The sequence below is a fragment of the Amphibalanus amphitrite genome, unplaced genomic scaffold (assembly GCF_019059575.1).
Source record: "Amphibalanus amphitrite isolate SeventyFive unplaced genomic scaffold, NRLGWU_Aamphi_draft 000935F_arrow, whole genome shotgun sequence".
In the NCBI taxonomy this organism is placed as follows: domain Eukaryota; kingdom Metazoa; phylum Arthropoda; class Thecostraca; order Balanomorpha; family Balanidae; genus Amphibalanus; species Amphibalanus amphitrite.
In genome coordinates, this window is record NW_024882429.1 from 22,027 (window position 1) to 42,990 (window position 20,964).

The window sequence follows — 20,964 nt, forward strand, 5'->3', positions numbered from 1 at the left end:
GCAAAATTGGCAGTACTCCGAACGCTCCGAACAGAAACCCAGCTGTTGTGTGTGACTGTCGTGACGGACCACGGTGCTTTATCTCTCTTGCTTGCATGCATGGTTCGAAACAGGGGAAACAGCAGGGGTGTGCAGGCGAGATATGTAGGAATTTTGGCATTTTCATAGTAAATAGAAGACACTAGCAAGTGAGCCAACATCGGCAGGCCTATTTCATTGCAGTAAGCAAGGTGATTTAGTGGCCCACCCGTAAGAATTTAAAATAAAGATGCTCACCAAGGTAAGCTAATTTTGGCCTTTTTTATTTGGTATCAATCTAAATTTTGATGACTCAATAATAGATTAAAGTAGATTATAGAATAGAGTGGGCTGGGTCATAACCATATATAAGATTGAAAAATCAGGAAAGGGATTGGTTCTCGTACATGATTCCTTTTATTCAAAGGAGAAAATATGGTATATCAGTGGGGCAAATTAGGAGGCTGTAACTTGAATGCAATGTGTTAAATTGAGGCAATAGTAATTCCAAACTTTGCGGCACTATGCACTATGCAGTGTTTTTTACGATGTTAACTAAACCCTTGGGGAAGGGGTGGATAACTTTAACTACACCCTGCATGTTGGCGCGCAGGTATTTTTAAGGCGCAGGCTTGCCTTATTGTATTTTTCAAGCTTATTCATTTGAATGGTACGTGGCACTGCCGCCACAGTCCACATCTGGGACCGGAATACTGGGGATACGGTTCTGATAGAAGACTATTTGTACTAAGATTGAAATATCCACAGTGTATATAAATATATATTAAATATCTTTAGGAAGTTTAAGGAAACGTCTTTAGATAGGGACACATGGCGGTTGTTGGAATGTGTGAACTCATGAATGTGCTATAGCAATGTTCAGGTTAATTTACCAATGCATTCTTTTTCAGAAAGAATATGTTGAGATGATTGGTGTGAACTTGAAGCACTATATTCTATGTGAACGTCTGGACATGATACCAAATATAGAACAGGTATGTGCCATTCTGACCTGGGAGTTGGAGTGTGACCTTGTTTTTGACCTTGCCTGTGACTACTGTTCTGCTTGGATTCTGACAGTTCTGTATGGTTAAAGGTTTCTGAAAATGAAAAAGTATTTTTAAAACCTTGTTTATCTCTTTTGTAATATTTATGTTCAACTAAGCCTAGTGAGCTTCTGTAAAAAATAGTTTTGTTACAATTGTGACTCCCTCATAAAGCTCAATTTTGTCATATCTCTGTTAGATGGATGCACTCTGGAGCTGTGGGGCAGCTCCCAGTCACCTTGGTAGCTCTTCCAGTTCTCTCACACTCTTATCTCATTCACAGGAGCTCCTGAATGGGAAGATCATCTGCTACTCTTGTGAACCCACTAAGGAAAGTGTGAGGCAATGGCAGACCATGTTTGAGGATCTAACAAAGAGCAGCCTTTCTAAAACTGAAACCTGCATGCAGAAGAGGGCGTTTGTTCTAATTGCGGTAAGAAAATCTGTGAGATGTCTCACATATAACTAGGTAACAGTTGCATGGAAAGAATGATTGGTGTGTTGTGTTGGTGTGAACTGTTTGCTTTTCATCTCTGTTGAAATGAGGGCAATTTGTTATTATCTTATTTCACTATTTTCTTCCCCGCAGGGGGCTGACCGTGGTCAGAGCTGCTGCTTAGCCGAGGTCATCTGGCCCCAGCTTTGCGGCGGCTGTGACTTCGGCCAGTAAGGGGAGTAGCGCCCCCTCGGCCCCAGCTTGACGTGCGTTTTGACCTGGACTTGCCTTGCTTACTGGATGGATTGTCTGCAGGATTGGCCCCGCAGGGGGTTGGCAGTGGCCGGGGTCGCTGTTGGACTGGGTTCCTTGGGCCTTTGCCCCGCGGCGGCCCTGGCCTCGGCCAGCAAGGGGAGTAGCGCCCCCTCGGCCCCAGCTTGACCCATGCTTGCTTACGACTTGCTTTGATCGCTGGATGGACAGATGGTACGGTCCGACTTTTCTTGGTTTTCGTGGTTTTGTTTCTCTTGAGTGGTCTTTGTCTGCTTTTGCTTTGCTTCTCACCGGATGTCCGCGTTTCGTTCGATCACAGCTTTCTGATTCTTTTCCTACCTTTTTCGGTGTTTTTGCACCCGCAGGAACACAGCCGAGTTGGGCTAGTGTAAGGGGAGTGGCGTCCCCTCGGGTACCAGCCGGTTTTACTAGGCTAGGCGAGCCGACCCGTACCCCAGGACAACGGGATCCTGGAGGTTGAGCCCCCCACCGTGCGGAGCCAGTCGCGGTGGCTGGGCAACACGCCTCTTTGGCCCTGAGTTCTGTAAGGGCGGGACACTCAGTGGGGCGCCGCACTTGAGGAGCCATTCCCAGTCGTGATGCCGCCGGGGGTGGTGTCGGAGAGGTGTCGCCGGCGGGGTTCGGGCACTTGTGCTCGTCCTCCGTCGGTGGGACGGACCTGTCGCTGCCCCTGGCGGTGACTCGGCGAGGCGTCAAGGGAGGAGGCGGTATCCGACCGTGGGGGGTGGTGAGTCTCTCTCTCCCCCGCGGAAGGTGCCGCCAAGTCCCGTACAGTCAGCTCGGCCGTCCCAGGCCTTGTAGCGGCGCCGTTGCGGAGCGTCGGCGGCCGAGCTGGCGGAGACCAACTCACACTGCATGGATTCTGAACTCCCTCCCCCGACCCCTACCTCGACCTCGACCTCAACCACGACCACCTCGACCTGTTGTTGTAGTTGTTGTTGTTCCCCCTGGGACCTCCTTACGGAGGACCATAGCCGAGAGGCTCCCTATGGCGAAGGTAGCCGGCCTCCAAGGCAGCCACCAGGTCGGCGCCCCGCAGCCGCGACGGGTCGATGTAAATGCTGCCAGTTAGCCGCAGGCGGGCGCCAGCGAGGGCCGGGCAGCGGAGCAAGACGTGCTCCGGCACGTCCGCCTCCTCCCGGCACACGGCGCAGAGCGCCGCGGGGCACCGCTTATCGGGGCACTGCAGGCATGCCACGGAGGGGTGGCGGCCGATCCGGTGCAGGTATTGGAGCGAGCGGCCCCAGTGGCCCGCCCTCAACTGGTGCACCGAGATGGCGGCCTCTCGGTCCTCTCCGGGAATGGGGAGCGGCAGGGTGCTCCCGAAGATAGTCTTGAAGAAGGAGTCGGGCCAGTTTTCGCGCCACTGACGTGTGGCCGTCCGATGAACTGCCCGTGTCAGGGACCGAGCGTCCGAGGGCACGGCGCCCTGGGGCAGGGTAGCCGCTTGTTTGGCCAGGGCGTCAGCGCGCTCGTTCTCCGCCAGCCCGCAGTGAGCAGGGACCCACTGCAGGGTCACCTGCCGGCGCTCGGCAATGTCCAGCAGCGTCCTCCAGATCGCCGCGCCGATAGTGGTGGTCTGGGCGGCCGCTCCCGCGCTGAGGAGGCTCAGGGCGGCTCGTGAGTCAGAGCACGCCACCAGCGGGGCGGGGGACGGCTCATCCCGGACTCGCTCCAGCGCCGCCCTCAGGGCGAACAGCTCCGCACGGGTGCTGGAGCAGAGGCCTCCCGCCGCCACCTCCACCTCGAGAGTCTCCCCCGACGCGGTAAAGATGACGGCGCCGCCCCCTCCTCGCCTGACCCCAGCGTCCGCAGAGCCGTCGGACCAGATCCACGTGGCCTGGGCTGGGAGCGCCGCCAGGTGCCGCCGCGCGGCCTCTCGTCGCGTCTCGTTGGAGGAGGCACGACGACCGCCGGGTCCCACGTCCAGATTGAAGGCGATCGGGCGGCAGGTTGACCACGGGAGGAGGGGAACCTCGAGGCGCGGCTCCACCGTCACTCCCTCGGCGCCCGCCTCGATCAGCGCCGATCGCCCCAGATGTCGCCAGCCGGTGGTAGACCGTAGTCGAGTGGGTGGGTCAGCCTCCGCGACGCGGCGAAGAGGGTCGTCCTCCGGCAGGGCGAGCGCTCGGCAGAGCGTTCGCGCGGCCAGCGTCTTCCTGGTGGACCATGCTGAAGGGATGCCTGCCTCGGCCAGCAGGGGGTCCCTGGGGGTGGACCGTGGGCATCCGGTCACCACCCGGGCGGCCGCCAGCAGTTCGCGCTCCACCAGCTGAACGTGTGACGGGGACGCGGCCGGGAGCCAGGCACCCGCCGCGTATTCAAGGGCTCCCCGGACATACCCGTTCGCGACTGTCCTGAGCTGCGCCTCGCGGAGACCCCAGGTCCGGCCGGTCATCCTCCGCAGCTGTGCCGTCCGCGGCCGGACCTTCCGCCGCAGAGAGTCGCAGTGGTCTTTAAAGTGTAGGAGTCTGTCGAAGGTCACCCCCAGAAGATGTAGGCTGGTGCCACCGGTGACCTGCGTGCCGTTCACCAGGAGTTGCACGCCACGCTCGTCCCTGCTCCGCTGAGTCAGCAGCAGCGCCTGGGTCTTCTGTCCGGCGATGGACATCTTCCAGTGCCTTGCCCATCGGGCCAGGGCGTCGGCCGACTTCTGGGCGCGAGCCACCGCGAGCTCTACGGTGGCTCCAGCGCTCAGTGTGGCCGTGTCGTCCGCATACATCAGGACGTCCGTGCGGTCCGAGGCGTTCCGCAGGGTCTCGATAAGGTCCGCCGCCCAGAGCGTGTAGATGGTCGGCGCCAGGACCGAGCCCTGCGGCAGGCCCGCGCGGAACACGCGCTCGCTGCTGTGCGCGCCGTTGACCTCTACGCGGGCCCGCCTGTCGCGAAGGAACCGGAATATCCAGGTCGCGAGACATCTGGGGAGGAGCTTGAGGAGCTTCAGGTGCAACATCCGGTGATCGATCGTGTCATAGGCACGGGAGAAGTCGAACGCCAGGAGGACAAAGCGGTCCGCCGTCACGCCATCCTCCGGGCCTCGTCTCGGCTTGGGGCGATTCCAGCCATCTTGAACGGTTTGGACCAAGCGGGCCAGACTGTCTTCCGCCGACCTCCCGCGGCGGAACCCGACCTGTTCGGGGGGCACCAGTCGGTCTCGCTCGATGAGGTAGGTCGTCCGGGCCGCGATCATCCGCTCCGCTAGCTTGGCGATGTGACTCGTGAGCGCGATCGGGCGGTAGCTGCCCACTTGTTTGGGGTCTTTGCCGGCCTTCAAGATGGGGATGATGGTCGCCCGTCGCCATGAGGCGGGCGTCTCGAAGTTGGACCACGATCTGTTGATGAGTGCCAGAAGGGTCCGGTAGGCCGTCGGTCCGAGGTGCCGCAGGTGTTCGGTGCATATCTGGTCCGGTCCTGGCGCCTTCTTCGTCCCGAGGTGTCGGATTTGGTCGTACATTTCCTGTTCGGTGAAGGGTTGACACTGGTCGGTGCGCTGTCCCCTGCAGCGGCACGGGGCAGCCTTGAGGCCGCGGAGCTCCGTCTTGACGATCCGGTCGCGCTTGGGTTGGCGCACGTTTCTACTGACGTGGGCGTACGTGCGGACGAACGCCTCGGCCTTGGCCCGGTCCTCCGCGAGCAGTTGCCCGCAGTCCCCGTTGATGGCCCGGTCTGGGCAGACGTCCGGTGCAGCACCCTCCATCTTCCGCAGGATCTTGGTGACCTTCCCTATGGCTGCCGGCTTGTTCAGTTCTCCAGTCGCCAGTTCGCGGAAGCTCCTTTTCTGTGCTTCGGCCTCCATGGTCGCAACTGACTTCTTAGCTGTCTTCCATCTGGATCTCGCCTCCTCCGAGTCGTGCTCCTTGAGGGCGTCCCTCGCCTCCCGGCGCTCCGCCACCGCGGCCACGAGGTCCGGATCGAGCGCCCATGGCTTGGGGTCGGCGCGCGCACCCCGCGGGACGTGGGCGGTGCTGGCGGACAGGATCGCGGCCACCAGCCGCTCGCTGAGGCCCTCCACCGACAGCGAGTCCGGGCGCAGGTCAGCGAGGGCCGCGTCACAGTCAGCCGCGAACCCAGTCCAGTCCGCCTTGTGAAAGGCCCATCGGCTCTTGCGAATCCTCTTCGGTCGCGTGCCGCCGATCGAGGTGTGGATCAGCAGAGGGAGGTGGTCGCTCCCCAGGTCCTCACCGACCGCCCACGTGCAGCGGCCCGCCATGTCGCGGTGGCACATCGCGACGTCCGGGGCGGTCTGTCGAGTGCGGTTCCCGTAGCCGACACAGGTGGCCGCGCCGGAGTTGAGAGTCACCCAGTGATGGAGCTCAAGCCAGTCGTTCACCCGGGTCCCCACCGCGTCCGGTTCGGAACAATTAACATCCCAGACGGGGTGGTGGCCGTTGATGTCTCCGACGGCTATGACGTTGGGTAGCGATGGGAACATGTCCAGAGAGAAGTGGTCTTCCCGCTCGTCCTCAGCTGACAGTCGGGACGGGGGGCGGTACAGGTTGTATATGTCGAGTGATGATGACTCTCTTGAGGGCTGGCCTCGCATTTGGTGCGGGATGATCTTGATGGCGCACCATTCCGTCGTGGTGTCTTGGGGCAGGAGCGGGGACGCCTCGATGGTTGAGTAGGACAGGCCGTCCCGAACGTAGATGGCGACGTCCCCACCCTTGATCGGCCCGTCCCGTCTCCTGCCCTGCGCCCGTCTTGCGACCGCGGCCGCCTGGTACCCCGGGATGGCGATGTTCCGGCCAGACGGCAGCTGAGCCTCCTGTACCGCCAGCACGTCCACCTTCCTGTCAGAGAGCCAGCGGGAGACCTCGGGAACCTTCTTCCGCAGTCCCTCCGCGTTCCAACTGACGAGCAGTAGTTGGCTTCTGGTGCGGCAGTTGTGGCGATACCGGCGATTCTTGGCACGTCGGCTGTACCCTCCTCGGGGGCCCGATGGGCCGCGGCCGCGCGCCCCGCCACTGGCGCTCGTGGCGGGGCCGTCGGTGTTCAGTTACTCAGCGGACCGGGGGCCGCGGCGACGCGGCTCCCCAGCCCGCAGCAGGTGGTCCGGTGTGTTCGGTGGTGTCGCGGCTGCGGGGCGCCGAGGGTGGCACGTCGGCCATCCGGCGTCCCGCCCGAGGGGGGCATGTGGGATCCGTTTGGTGAATCCGGCCGCTCTCCACGGCCGGACCGGGCAGCTGACGCCGCCCACACCGTCCACCCCGAGAAGGCGGATCCCTCCAGACGGCACCACCTCGACCTCGGCGACCACTTCGACCTCGGCGACCACTTCAACTCCGACCCCGCCCGGATGTCCTCGCCCCCAGACCTCGACTGAGGCAACCCCTCGACCACCCGGTGATCTTGGGAGGCCGCTGCCTCACTTTCTGCTCATGAGCTCAACCGATCAGGATGAGTCTGGCCAGCCAGTGCCGCTCAAACTCAATCCGTTTCAAAGAGAGCAGGCACTCTCGCCTCACTGTCAGCCTCAGCGTGTAACCCAACGCCCAGACGGGACCCTGGAAATCCACCTGACGAACCAAACTGAGATCCGGAATATGCTTGCCCTCAAAGAAATATCATTCAAGGCACGAGATAAGCAGGTTCGCAAAATAGAGGTCAAAGTTGAACCACATCCGTTCAAAAATTCAGTGCGGGGAGTGATCACATGCCCGGACCTCCGCGGCGTGGCGGACGACGAAGTCGTGGACGGAATGGAAGGGCAAGGTGTCACCCATGCCCGCCGCATCCGCCGTAAGGTGAAAGGATCTCTTATGAACACCGACTCAATCGTTTTAACTCTGAACCGCCCCACCCTCCCGCGGGAGGTCAAGGTTGGCTATCTTGTGGTTCCCATTCGTGCCTTTCTTCCGGATCCAGTCCGGTGTTTCAAATGCCAGGCCTTCGGGCACGTCTCCTCGAAGTGCCGGGGAACACAGCGCTGTGGGGTCTGCTCAGCTGAGGGGCATGGCTCTGACGCTTGCCAATCGGACAGTGTCAAATGTGCCAACTGCGGTGGCCAGCACCGGGCATGGCACCGCAAATGCCCTAAGTTTGTGTTCGAGGCTGAGGTGCGCGCATTGATGACGAAGGAGAACGTCTCCTTTCGCGAGGCGCGGGACAGGGTGCGACAGCGCACTCCCGCACCTTCGCTTTCATACCGAGATGTGGCCGCTCGGCCACCCCAACCTGCTGCAAGCCGGGTCGCCCTCGGACCCGGAGTGAGTGGTGCCCTCAGGAAGGCCGGCAATCTTCGCCAGCTTTCTGTAGCAGAGCTGATCCAGCTCCTCTCGGGGCTCATTGAGGATGACACTCCGCCGGCTCCCGCAGCCAATTCTGTGCCAGCAGAGCCTGCTGCTGATGCACGTCGCCGGGCAGAATCTGAGGATGACTGGACCGTTGTTCACCCACGGCGCCGCCCGTCGAGGCGCCAGTCTCCAACAGCCACTGTACCACCATCTCCGGGATCTGACAGGGCGATCAGCCCAGCAATGCTGGAAACCCTGAAGCGAGGAGAGGAGGAGCGACGGGCGAGGGACGCCAAACGTGCCAGACTGGCCGAGAAGGCCAGGGAGGGGAGGCCGTCCCCAGCGGTGAACGCCCCGGCCGGCTCTCCGGCCATGCCCCCTCCCCCTCCCCCGCCTCTCCCGAGGCGGCCCCCTCCGCCGTCCCTTGGGGCGGCATCCGGAACCCTCAGCGTGCCGGATCCTGCACCGAGCCCCCCAAGCTCGGTGCTGGCCGAACGCAGGCGTTCGGCCAAGCGTGGTCCCCCGTCGCCGCCAGAGCAGGGTCCTGGAACAGTTTTATCGCCTTCTTGGGCTGTTTTACGTCTGGACGGGCTTTTAAAGCGCTTCTGCGCCTCTTTTACTGTCTTCTCCATGCAGAGTTTCTTACAGTGGAACTGTAGAGGACTCCGCAGTAGCCTTGTTGATTTACAGACGGTGATCCGTCGCGACTGTCCTCTCCTGGTCTGTCTACAGGAGACGAAGCTGAAGCCAGAGCATCACCTACATTTCAAAGGGTATTCCATTTTCAGGAAGGACCTGGATACCGACTCAGTTGCTCACGGTGGTGTTCTCGTGGCTGTCAGCCATAGAGTTTCGACGAGACCAATCCCGGTCAGATCCCCGCTTCAAGCGGTCGCTGTTCGGGTGGCTCTCGGTCACCGGGAGCTAACCTGTTGTTCGCTGTACTGCCCACCAGGGGAGTCTCTCCCTGTGCAGGATCTTCGTATGTTACTGGCAGAGCTACCTCAGCCAGTTTTGATTTTAGGCGATTTTAACTCTCACCACTCTGCATGGGGATGTCAGACAGATTGCACCCGTGGTCGACTTTTAGCATCTTTTATTGGCGATGAGGACTTATGCGTCCTTAACTCCGGTGCTCCAACTCATTTTACTCTACCTTCTGGCCAGACATCAGTTCTAGATCTCAGTCTTAGCAGTCCGCAGCTCGCTCCTCTTTTCACGTGGCGCGTTGCTGCGCACCCAATGGGCAGCGACCATTTTCCGATCTGGCTGGACCTCCGGGAGCATGGCTCAGTTGGCTGTCGGCCACCCAGGTGGAACTTAACGAAGGCAGACTGGACCGAATTCGAGGCGAGACTGACAGAGTCATTCTCAGATGTTTCAACATACAGTTTGTCGGTCTGAGACAGACCACGGTCAGGTCACGACTGAATGTATTTTCCAGCCGGGGCTAGACAACACTGGCGACACCCTACGGCCAGAGGCCGTACCACAGCTTATCAGTTCACAACTAGGTGGCGGTCAGCAAGCCTGATTAACAGTTCACCAGTAGGCGGCGGGTAGCCAGCCTATCACACCCCACCACTCAATTTTCGGCTTTCGTAGGTTTTACGTCTAGGATCCACAACTAGACGGTCAGGTGCTTCCCGCGCGCGCTGAGGGCGAATGGTGGCTGATCTTTCCTCTTCATCCTCGTCCTCGTAGTCGTCCTTGCTACTGCTGTCCTCAGCGGTGCTGGTCGATCCTGTGCTGGACTCAGCCGACGGCGCCGTCTCGGTCTTCGTCTCCGCTCTGATCCATCCCCGGTCCGCTTCAACTGTGGAACGTATCAGATCATTGTAGTGACGAATTTTTATGTCGTTCTTCCTCCTCCCTGTACTCTGCACACGTGCAACCCGATACGTCCATCCGCCACGCATCACCTCAATCACCCGGTACAGCGGCGACAAAACAGGTGACATTTTCCCACCAAGTCGGCCCCGTTCCGCGACTGTTAGCCGCAATCGAACCAGATCACCGATCTCAAACGGTTGTCCCCGTGCTCTGGTAGCGTGATGCGCCAACCGTGCCTCCTGCGTACGTTCGACACTTACTTGCGCCTTCTGATGCATACCATCGAGTAGACGCCGCCGTTCAGCCACCTCGTCGGTTGGTGACTGCGCTGCTCCCGGCTCCTCGCCGGTGCTGATCGCCGACTCCGGTCGACGAGCTGGGCGGGCGAATAGTAGCTCGAACGGGCTGAACCCAGTAGCCGCATTCTGTGAAGTATTGTGGCTAAACTGGAGATCATAAATGCGGGTAGGCCAGAGACGGGCGTCATTGTCACACACGCAGCGCAGATTGGCAATCAGTTGGTTTTGACGCTCAACTTGCCCTTGGCTCTCTGCATGGAGAGGAGCACCCATCTTATGCCGCATTCCCATACTGCGACACATCCCTCGGAAGGTCTCCGCCGCAAAATGAGGCCCCCTGTCCGAACATACCGCCACGGGTACGCCGAATGTACTGATCCAGCGTGTGCGGACCAGCCTGGCCGCGGTCTCCGCTGTGCTGTCCTCCGCTGGCAGTAGTAGCAGGTACCGGCTGAAGACGTCTTGAATCTGCAGTACATAACGATACGGATGATTGTCAGCACTCGGGAAGGGTCCTGCAAAATCGACCTGAATCTTCTCGAGGGGTCCACTCGGCATCTCTGTTCGTTGCAATGGCGCCCTTCCGGGCTTTTTGGGTGGTTTGTTCCTCGCACACACTTCACATCCAAGTACGTACGTAGTTACATCCTTTTTCATGTTTGGCCACCAAAACGTGTCACGAGCTCGCTTCCAGGTCCTGTCCCGTCCCATGTGTCCACTAAGGGGGGCATCATGAATCAGACGTAGGGCCTCAGCCCTCATGTTAGCAGGCACAACTGCTAGCTGTTTTCGTCCACCGTTAAACATGTATCGCAGTATCCCATCCCGGCTAATTTGCAGTCGGTGACGGAACTGATACAGAAACCGGGCTGCCTCTGACGACTTACTTGACAGCCGCTCTCCGCTGATCAGAGCTGCTCGGACCGGCGACACCTGCTGATCCATGCGCTGCTCCGCTAGCAGCTGCTCCGGCGAAAAGATGGTCGTCGTCAGATCTGACTCCAGGTCCAGCGTCTGCGCCTGTACGCTGCACACCAGGTCACCGTTTGGCCCCACTCTGGAAAGGTAGTCCGCGATCGTCATCTCTGCATGTTTACCGGACTTGTGTACCGGCCGAATCTGAAATTGCTGCAAAAAGTCAATCCACCGACCGCGTCGACCGTGTTCGTCGTTAGCGTCGAGGGAGTTTAACCACCGAAGAGCCTTGTGATCAGTTATCAGGTCGAACGGGCCGTTAGACAGGTACACCCTAAATCTGTTGACTGCCAAAACAACTGCTAAAAGCTCCTTTTCGGTGGTACTGTACCTTTTCTCGTGTTGTGACAGAGCATGATGAAAGAAGCCGAGGGGCTTCAGATGCTGGCCATCACGGTTGGCAAGCATCGCCCCGGTTCCGACGTCGCTTGCGTCTGTTACGAGCGTGAACGGCTTGGTGAAGTCTGGGAGATACAGCGCTACTGCATCTGATACTTGTTGTTTCAGCTTGTTGAACGCTGACTTCATCTTGTCCGTCCAGTGCAGCTTCTGTCGACCGTCTTTGTCCAGGGCGTCGTACAGTGGCCGTGCAGTCTCGGCGACGCCGGGGATCCATCTCTGTACAAACGCAAACGAGCCCAGTGCGCGTCGCAGCTCGTGAACGTCACCAGGCATCGGCAGGCTTCGAAGATGTTGCACACGTGCCTCGCTCATGCTGACCATGCCGTTGCCAATGACTGCTCCCAAGTATTCGACGGTCTTCATTCCAAACTGGCATTTCTGATGTGAGAGTGCCAGTCCTGCATCTCGTATCTTCTCCAAAACTGAACGGAGGCGACGCTGGTGCTGCCCCCATGTTTCACCCCACACCAGAACATCATCAAGGTAGCACAGTGCCTCGGTGTAATTCGACTCGCCGAGCACAGCTGACATCATCCGCTGGAAAGAGAAGCCAGCCCCATGGAGGCCGAACGGAGTTCGCTCTGCCCATTCGTAATGCCCCCAGGGGACCACGAATGCAGTAACCTCGCTATCTCCTGGTGATAGCGGCAGCTGGTGATAGCCGCACTTGGCATCCAGAACGGAAAAAAATCTGGCGTTACCGAGCCGATCTACGAGGTCCTCCATCAGCGGGATCGGATGTAACGTCGAAGCGGCGGACTGAGCATTGACGCGGCGGTAGTCGATTGCCAGCCGCAGTCGTCCATCCTTGCGGCGGGCGCACACCACCGGAGCAGCCCACGGGCTGTGGGACGGTCTGATGACCCCCATCGACTCGAGTTGCCGAAGCTCCTGCCGCACTTCTTCCTCCAGGCGAGGAGACAGACGTCTGGGTCGTGACGCTATCGGGCGCGTGCCTGGAACGATATTGATACGGTGCTCCACATTCACACGGACAACTGGCAAGCGACCGCCGGTGTAGAAGACGTCGCTGAACTCTGCGGTTAACTGCTCGATGTCCGTACGCTGAGACTTAGTCAGATCAGGTCCGATATTGAAAGAAATGTCAACTTTGCGCTCGTTCAGCCGCGGCGCGGCTTCCAGTACAAAATCTGTCTTAGCCAGGGCGATCACTTCGCCTCGTCTCAAAATTTCGTCATTTGCGCCCACATTTGCTACCTTGACCCAAATCGTTTCTTCGTGACTGGCCCGTACGATACAATATGATGCACAAACAGCCGACTCATCAGTCCCAACAGGTTCCAACAGGTATTCCTCACCTGGCTTCAGCTCATTCCCTCTCACAGGGACCAGCGCCTCCGTCGAAGGAGGAATGGTGACGTCGCGCCGCACCCTCAGATGGACGACCTCTGGCGAGCTCTCGGGGCGAGCCGCGCTGTGCAGTTCCAGCGTCACCCCCAGCTCCTCCAACACCAGGTGGCGCTGCTGCAGGTCGAGCTTGAAGCTGCCGAGACGGGCCCAAAAGTCAATGCCTAATATAGCCGGCACGATAAGTCCTCGCACCACAACAAAACGCTGCTCAGGCACGGTTACGTCACCAACTCTCACGTCGCGCCACACCTCACCGAGCACCGGGATAGTCTCGCAACTGACACCTCGGCCACGGACCTTGGATGGGCGAATAGCATGTCGTTCACGGAAAGTTAGCTCATCCTCTGAAATCAGTGACCAGTCAGCTCCAGTGTCCACCATTGCTCTCCCCGGCGCCCCACCATTCCACTCAACCGAAACGTAGGGGGCTGAGCTGAGAATGCGGGATACATCAGCTCCCGCAGACTGGGGGTCCACGTCAGCTTCCACAGGACAAACATGAGAGAAAACAAAATTAACTTCTGGTACCTGACGAGACCACTGTCGTACCCTTCGGGGGTTCACTTCAGTGGGCCCCGCCTGAGATCCTGTAGTAGGGGGGCCCACTACGGAAAATCCGGCTGCCACTGCTGCTCATCAGAGACGACCGGCGCCGCGGAGCCGGGGGTGACCGGTGCCGCGGAGCCGGGACCGAACGAGCGGCGCGGGGTCCATGAGGGGTTCTCGGTCAGACGCTTCCGACAACTGAACCATCCACCCAGGTGTGCAATATTACAGTAATAGCACCGCCCAATCGGCCGGTCACCTCTCCCAGCCCCACTGCGCGGAGCCGGGGGACGGCGGGTGTACTGACCTTGACCTTCCCGCTGGCGCGCCGGCTGAGCTGGTGCCGATCGCTGCTGATACCCGGTACCCCGCGCACCCCGGCTGGGCTGGGGAGGGCCGGTCGAGGTGGCGGTGACAGCTCCGCCATGCCCTCGCGTCTCGCAGTCGCCTGAGGAGAGGGGAGGGGAAGCTACGCTGCCCTCTCTGAGCCATGCGCCCGCGGCGCAGGCCCCGCCCACCTGATGACGGTGACCTGTGAGAGAGGCCGCCTGCTTCGCCGCCCGTGCTGTTTCTGCAATCTTAATGATCTCGTCATATTCCTTTGCGTTTGCCTCGTCCTTCATCCAGCGTTCATGTATCAGCCTTTCACGAATATCTCTATCCACCAGTCCGTCTAAAAAACGCCAGACGACTCGCTTGCGCTTTATATCGCTCGACTCACTTGCAAACGCATCTCCAGCCAGGCGCTGCAATCGCGTTAGAAAATCGGCCAAACTCTCCCCCTGACCTTGGTTCGCCTCCTCAAATCTCAGAATTCTCACCTCAATTGCCTCGGTCGTCACGTAACGGCGCTCGAGCCGATTCAAAATGCCCTCGTCGTCCTTCACCCACGGGGATCCTTGTGCCGCTTCCTCCCTCAGGAATTCGGCGGGCGCTCCGACAAGGCACAAACGTAGCTCGACGCTCCGATAGGTTGGATCTTGCCATAGCGCTACCCCTCGCGCGATATTGGCTTCTTTGACGAGAAGATAATGATCCTTGAAACTTCTCCACGCACTTGGTGACGTTTCTTCACCGAACGTCCTGCTAAGAGCCACAGAACGGCTCTCCCCACCGCGTACAGCTACCACTGCGTCCGGCGTAGGCATCGTCAGACGCTGCCACCAGTGAGACAGACCACGGTCAGGTCACGACTGAATGTATTTTCCAGCCGGGGCTAGACAACACTGGCGACACCCTACGGCCAGAGGCCGTACCACAGCTTATCAGTTCACAACTAGGTGGCGGTCAGCAGGCCTGATGAACAGTTCACCAGTAGGCGGCGGGTAGCCAGCCTATCACAGGTCGATGATTTCACGTCCAAACTCGTCGAGGCTGCCGAAGCCTGCATACCCCGCAGTTCCGGTATGCCCCGACGACCACCAGTTCCGTGGTGGAGTGATGCCTGCTCTGATGCAATTCGTGCCCGAAAGCGTGCTTACCGTGCCTTTCAGCGGAATAGTTCCACGGCCAATATGATAGCTTTTAAGAGAGCCAGAGCGGTTGCCAAGCGCACTATCAAAGAGGCCAAGATCTTATCTTGGAAACGGTATGTCAGCACTCTTAATCGTTTTACTCCAATCGGCGAAGTATGGTCGCGCATAAAGCGCATCTCGGGCCGGCACTCCTCTGTACCCTTACCCGTGCTGAAGGTGGATGGAAGGGACATCATGGAGCCAAACGCCGTTGCTTCGGAGATAGGCCGCGCCCTCTATCGGCGGTGTGGTGATGAGTCCCTCGACGAATCCTTTGTCAGGCACCGCTCGTCTTGTGAAGCTTCTGGGGTCAATTTTAGCACCTCCGACGTTTTGAGCTACAACGATACTTTTACCATGGTTGAGCTCAAGTCAGCTATAAGCTGTCTTAAATGTGTCGCAGAAGGCCCGGATTCTGTCCACAATGAGATGCTTCGCCATCTCCCTCCGGTTGCTCTGGATGCTCTCCTTCAGCTGTTCAACCTCCTATGGATGACGGGTGTTTACCCAAACTCCTGGCGGGAGGCAGTTGTCATCCCTGTTCTGAAAGCAGGGAAGAGCGGTTTGGACCCTCTGCACTACCGCCCAATTGCGCTCACATCCGCCGTTGGAAAGCTGTTGGAAAAGCTGGTGAATATCCGACTTACCTGGCATCTGGAGCGGCACGGACTTCTTGCGAATTCTCAGTGTGGTTTTAGAAAGCACCGGAGTACTGTCGACCACGTTCTTACTCTTGACTCAGTTGTCCGCTCGAATTTTAAACAAGGTCGTCAAGTAGGCGCTTTGTTCTTCGACATTGAAGCAGCGTATGATACCACTTGGCGATTCGGTATCTTACAGAAGCTGCATAAGCTAGGCATTCGAGGCACGATGGGTCATTTTCTAAGCAGTTTTCTTGGTGATCGTTTCTTCCGTGTTCGTGTGGGCAACCAGTTATCTGAGCGGTTCGCCCAGATTAATGGAGTCCCACAAGGCGGTGTGCTCAGCGTGACGCTTTTTGGTGTCATGATCAACGACATTGAAAAGGTCCTCTCTCCAGCCATCGGCCGCGCTCTTTACGTCGATGATTTCGCTATTTGGTGCAGTGCGGCCTCGACTCGATCAATGGAGCGACAGCTGCAGATGGCAGTTGCTCGAGTGGAGGCATGGGGCAAGGAGAGCGGCTTCCGGTTCTCCTCTGCAAAGACGGTAGGCATGCAGTTTTCCCGTAAGCGTCGCCCCACTGCACCCATGGTGGTGAGGCTCTACCTTGAAGCCATACCAGTGGTTGCGGAGGCCAAGTTCCTTGGCATGACTCTTGACTGCCGACTCACATACCGAAGTCACATAAAGTGTCTCCGTGACAGATGTCTTAAAGGTAGTGTGCCAGCTTTCTTGGACCATATGGAGTTAATGACCCGGATAAGGAGAACCGGATTTTTAGAACTTATCCATACCTTTAAAACTTATGGAAACGTCTTAAATTCTTCAAATTTTGAGTACCCCAGTGCGAAATTCGCCCCGACGGGTTGTCGGTCGTACCCCAACCACATTTCACACCACTATGAACAATAAATGCACACACTAAAATCGCTATTACCGATAGGCTCATCCAATCAAGTTTCGATAAACCCGTTCATCATCATCTCCTGCGGTTTCGAACACGCCTGTTAGGTGGCTTCTGATGCTCGTCGAGGTCGGAATTTCCAAATACGCGTGGTGCGTCGGGCCGCGCGCTCTGACTTCGGCCAAGAAAAATGCGTCAGCTGATCATTGTCATTTCTGCCACTTGCGTGTGGTGTAATGTGGTCATAACTTAAGAGACGGCTGTTTCATATCAATTATTTTACATAAAATCATATTTCAAACCACAAATTAACGTTCGACAGCCAAATTTAAGAAACAATACCAATACAGGCTTACAGTTTAAGGCTCGACATTGTGTTGTCTACGATTAGACAGCTGATAACTCATTCCCGTACGTCGTATGGTCGTAACACTATAATGACCTTTGCTTATTGTCACAAGTGCGCCGCATTCGCGATTGTTGCCCGACGCCTGTTTGCAGGTGAGCCCACTACAGTTGTTATACATATCTAAAAACCGATAAACTTTTAGGCGAAAAAGGCACTATTCCAGGCCCATTTTTTATTTTTTTTTTGCGATATTAGGTAAAAACAGAAGCTTCTTATCCTAGGAAAAATAAAACGGGAAATCTTTCAAAGGTGGCACACTACCTTTAAAGCTCTTGACATTCTGAAATGTGTCGCTCGCATGTCCTACGGCGCTGACCGTAGTACGCTACTCCTTCTTTATCGGTCTCTGGTGCGGTCCCGTCTGGACTATGGATCTTTTATCTATGACAACGCTGCATCCTCATCCAAGCTTATCCTGGACACTGTCCACCACGCAGCGATTCGCATTGCGACTGGTGCTTTCCGAACCACTCCTGTCGTCAGCTTGTTAGCTGAGGCGAACGAGCCCCCTCTGGCCTTACGAAGGCAGATGTTGGGCATGCGATACGCCATCAAACTTCGTCAGTTCCCTTCCCATCCTGCTCACGGACCGGCTTTCTCCAGGTCGCTCTTAGCAGTCTTTGATGGCGACGAGAGGAGCCGCTCTCGAGTTTTCTGCACCCGAACGGCCGATCTCCTCCGAGATTGTGGCCTAAGCACTCGGGACATCATGCGAGTTGTTATCCTGCCTGAACCGCCTTGGAGGTTATCTGTCCCCTCTGTGGACCTAACCCTATCAGGCACACGGAAAGACCAAATTCTGCCTCTGGCCTTCAAGGCGAAGGCATTGGAACATATTGGATCATATTCAGGCCATGCCGTGGCATACACCGATGGGTCCAAGTCGGACCTCGGTGCTGGCTGTGCCTTCGTCTGCGGCGACGCTGTGCGATGTTTTACTTTATCTAAACATGCATCCGTTTTTACCTGCGAACTGGTCGCCGTCCTCAAACTTTTATGTTTTATCCAGATTCATCCCGCTCGGTCATATCTTGTCCTCTCCGACTCATTGAGCGGACTCCAGTCCTTGACACAATTCTATCCACTTGACCCCCTCGTACAGGAGATTCTTCTCCGTTTGACGGCTCTCGACCGAGAGGGTACCTCAGTGACTTTTTGCTGGATTCCTAGCCATGTTGGTATAGCTGGCAATGAGCGGGCGGACCGTGCTGCGAACCATGCGGCGCGGCAGCCCTGCTCCCGCCGGTTCCCTCTACCGGCCAGGGACTTTCTCCCTGCGGTGAGCTCATTCTTCCGCGGAAAGTGGCAGGAGGCTTGGAGCAAATGTCAGACAAACAAGCTGCTACGCATCAAACCGGGTTTGGCAACCTGGTTGTCTGCGTCACGCAAGTCGCGTCGAGAGGAGGTCATCCTCTGTCGGCTTCGCACAGGACACACTTTCGGTACCCATGGATACCTTTTTGGCGTCGGCCCAAGACCTGTTTGTGCGAGATGTGGCGACAGACTTTCCGTCCGACACGTTTTTCTGGAGTGTCCAAGACTGGAAGCTGAGCGGCTGAAATTTCTGGGCCTGCGCGGGGCCCAGCTTTCTTTGAGAGCAGTCTTAGGTGACGAGTCCTCTTTGCTTGACTCTTCTCGCCTCTTTTCGTTTATTGCGGCCTCCGGCCTTCAGGTGATTTTTAACGCCCGACACTGAGGAAGTCAAATAAGAAATGGGCGCGATATAGCCTCGCAGCTGGTGCGCCCTGTCACTCCAAATCATCATCATCATCACTATTTTCTTCATATTTTGTGTAATACTTCAATAACAACTTCTAACCATGACCTTACCTGACAACCGATCTCTTCCAGATGACCCTGGCCTGCCAGCACTATTCCCGCGACCACCCTGGCAAGAAGGGCATCTCGCCCAAGGACATTGCCTGCCCGTTTCGGGTCAAACTTTCCCTTCGAAATATTGAGAAGGCCCTTGCTGATTCCAAGTAAGTTCTTGCTCGTTCTTTCAGTTTGTAGATGTCCTGTGGAAAGTCGATTTATCAAGTGAAGCTGGTGTGGTACTTTCTCTCATAATCATGACAATAGTTACCTGATCATTTCTGTTCAGAAACATTTTATTGTGTGTAAGATATATAAATGTTTCTTTTAAGATTATTATACCGAAACGTCGTGTTTTTTTCTGGACTGCACTGTTCCGCTTTTCCTTTATTGACAAGTGGTGCAATATTTGTCAGAACGATTGTTCGAACAGAGTCCGAAGTTAGTTTCGGCGTCAGAGGAAGTTGTTTGCTACAAAGGCAACTAATTCCTTACGGGATTGGGGGGGAGGGGGGCAGGTGACAAAGGGGCAAGGGCTATTGGCGGCTGACAGCCGGAGCGACCCCAATAACACCCCCGCCCGCGCGCAGGCGACGCACCCCTAGGATGGACGCCCTCTACCCACTGACTGTTCGGTCGTCGGGCGGGCCGCACAACCACTCGATGGACGCCGTGCTGCGTCACCGCCGCGTCTCGGACGCCACCCAGCAGCGGCTGACCGAACTGCTTACCGAACACCGGTCGCCGGCCCGGGCCTGGCGCGTCTTCTGTCGTCAGATGAAGGAGGAGCTCGGAGACAAATTCGAGGAGGCGGCCAGCGACAACGCCGTGATCCCGGATCGTGGCTACATTTACCGGTGAGAGACGCACGCGGCAGGCTACCGTTCGGCCCCATGTCGCAGCGGTGTGAAAAGAAGGGATGAAAATGATACACTGGGAAGTTTGTCTGTAGTACGGCCAATTTTGCAATCGTGCTATTGTTGCTCGGTGGGGCCGCGTTTTCGGTTGGTTACGCTCTCGATCTGAGCGCACCGTTTTTGTTTTTGCTGCAGGCTAAACAAGAAGCTGTTCGGCCGTGCCCAGCTGGACATACGCGGTCGGGAACACCGAGCTCCTCGACAGCCTTCCTCCTCCGAGTGCCACCTGGAGCTACTGCGGGAGCAACAGCAACAGCAGCTTCAGCAGCAGGTCGCAGTGGTGGTGGCAACTGGACGGTCCCAAGGCGACCTGATGCGCTTCGCAGAAAGTACCCAACTGTTTGACGACTGGATGGAGGACGATCGACTACCATCGGAAGTGCTGGATGAACGGCCAGACCCTTTGGCTGTACTGAGTGAACCACCCGACCATTCGACGGTACTAGTGGAACCTTCCGACCCTTCAGGAGTGCTGGGCGAACCTTCCAACCCTTCGCTGGTGCTAAATGAGACACCTGGTCATTCGGCACTGCTGGTTGACCCGCCACAACAGTCAACAGTGCTGAGTCAACCACCAGACCAGTCTGTCGAACTGACTCGCCCACTGTCAGACGGAGCAGCCTCTTCACCGCCGTCAGCCGAGGCCGATGATTCACAACCGTCGATCGTGGTGATCAACGCTCCCTCGCCGGACGGACGGACAGACTTGTCCGACCCGCTTAACGAATCGCCCTCGGCGGCGGCCGAAGAGGCCCGCCGCCTGCTGGAGGGCTTCACCGACGAGGTGGTGAAGACGATCTCCGAGGGAAGCGACTGGCGCCGGTGGGCGCGCGCCGTGCAGACCTTCACCACCCGCTGGGACACGTTCGCCATGACCGGCCGGCTGGCGCTGCTGCGCGGCGCACGATCGGCTGTCCGGATCCGCAATCAGGTGCGCTCCATCTGTGATGTGTTCACCGAGCCGGCCACGCCGCTCGAGGAAGCGCCGATGGACGGTGATGTGGCGATGGAAGAGGCGACGGACAGCGGTGACACTCGGGAGGTGCCGGTGCCGGTCGGAGCGCGTGGTCAGGTGGTCTGTGTACTCAGGTCAGGCCCGTCACAGACGGATGATCCGTCTGAAGTGACCTCGTAAGTCATTTGTGGGGCGTATGGTTTGAATTAAGTTTTCGTGGGCCAGTGGCTGAGAACTGTCTTCTTTGTAGACTCCTGTATGAAGCCCCACCCATCTGAAGACCTCATGGTGTTTCAATATTGTTTTTCTTCACTCGTGATAAAATGGGTTTTCAATCATGACTTCGAGCATACAT

The 20,964-nt window shown here is 57.6% G+C and overlaps 1 protein-coding gene across 1 annotated transcript; it reads left to right on the forward strand.

Annotated features, from left to right (window-relative positions):
• The first annotated feature begins 49 nt into the window (after positions 1-49).
• On the forward strand, positions 50-20,963 carry LOC122368267. The gene is made up of 6 exons (XM_043342034.1): positions 50-280; positions 930-1,013; positions 1,348-1,497; positions 18,774-18,904; positions 19,328-19,594; positions 19,790-20,963. Exons 1-6 carry the CDS (start codon positions 269-271, stop codon positions 20,787-20,789), a joined length of 1,644 nt encoding a protein of 547 aa, XP_043197969.1. The 5' UTR covers positions 50-268; the 3' UTR covers positions 20,790-20,963.
• The last annotated feature ends 1 nt before the right edge of the window (position 20,964 follows it).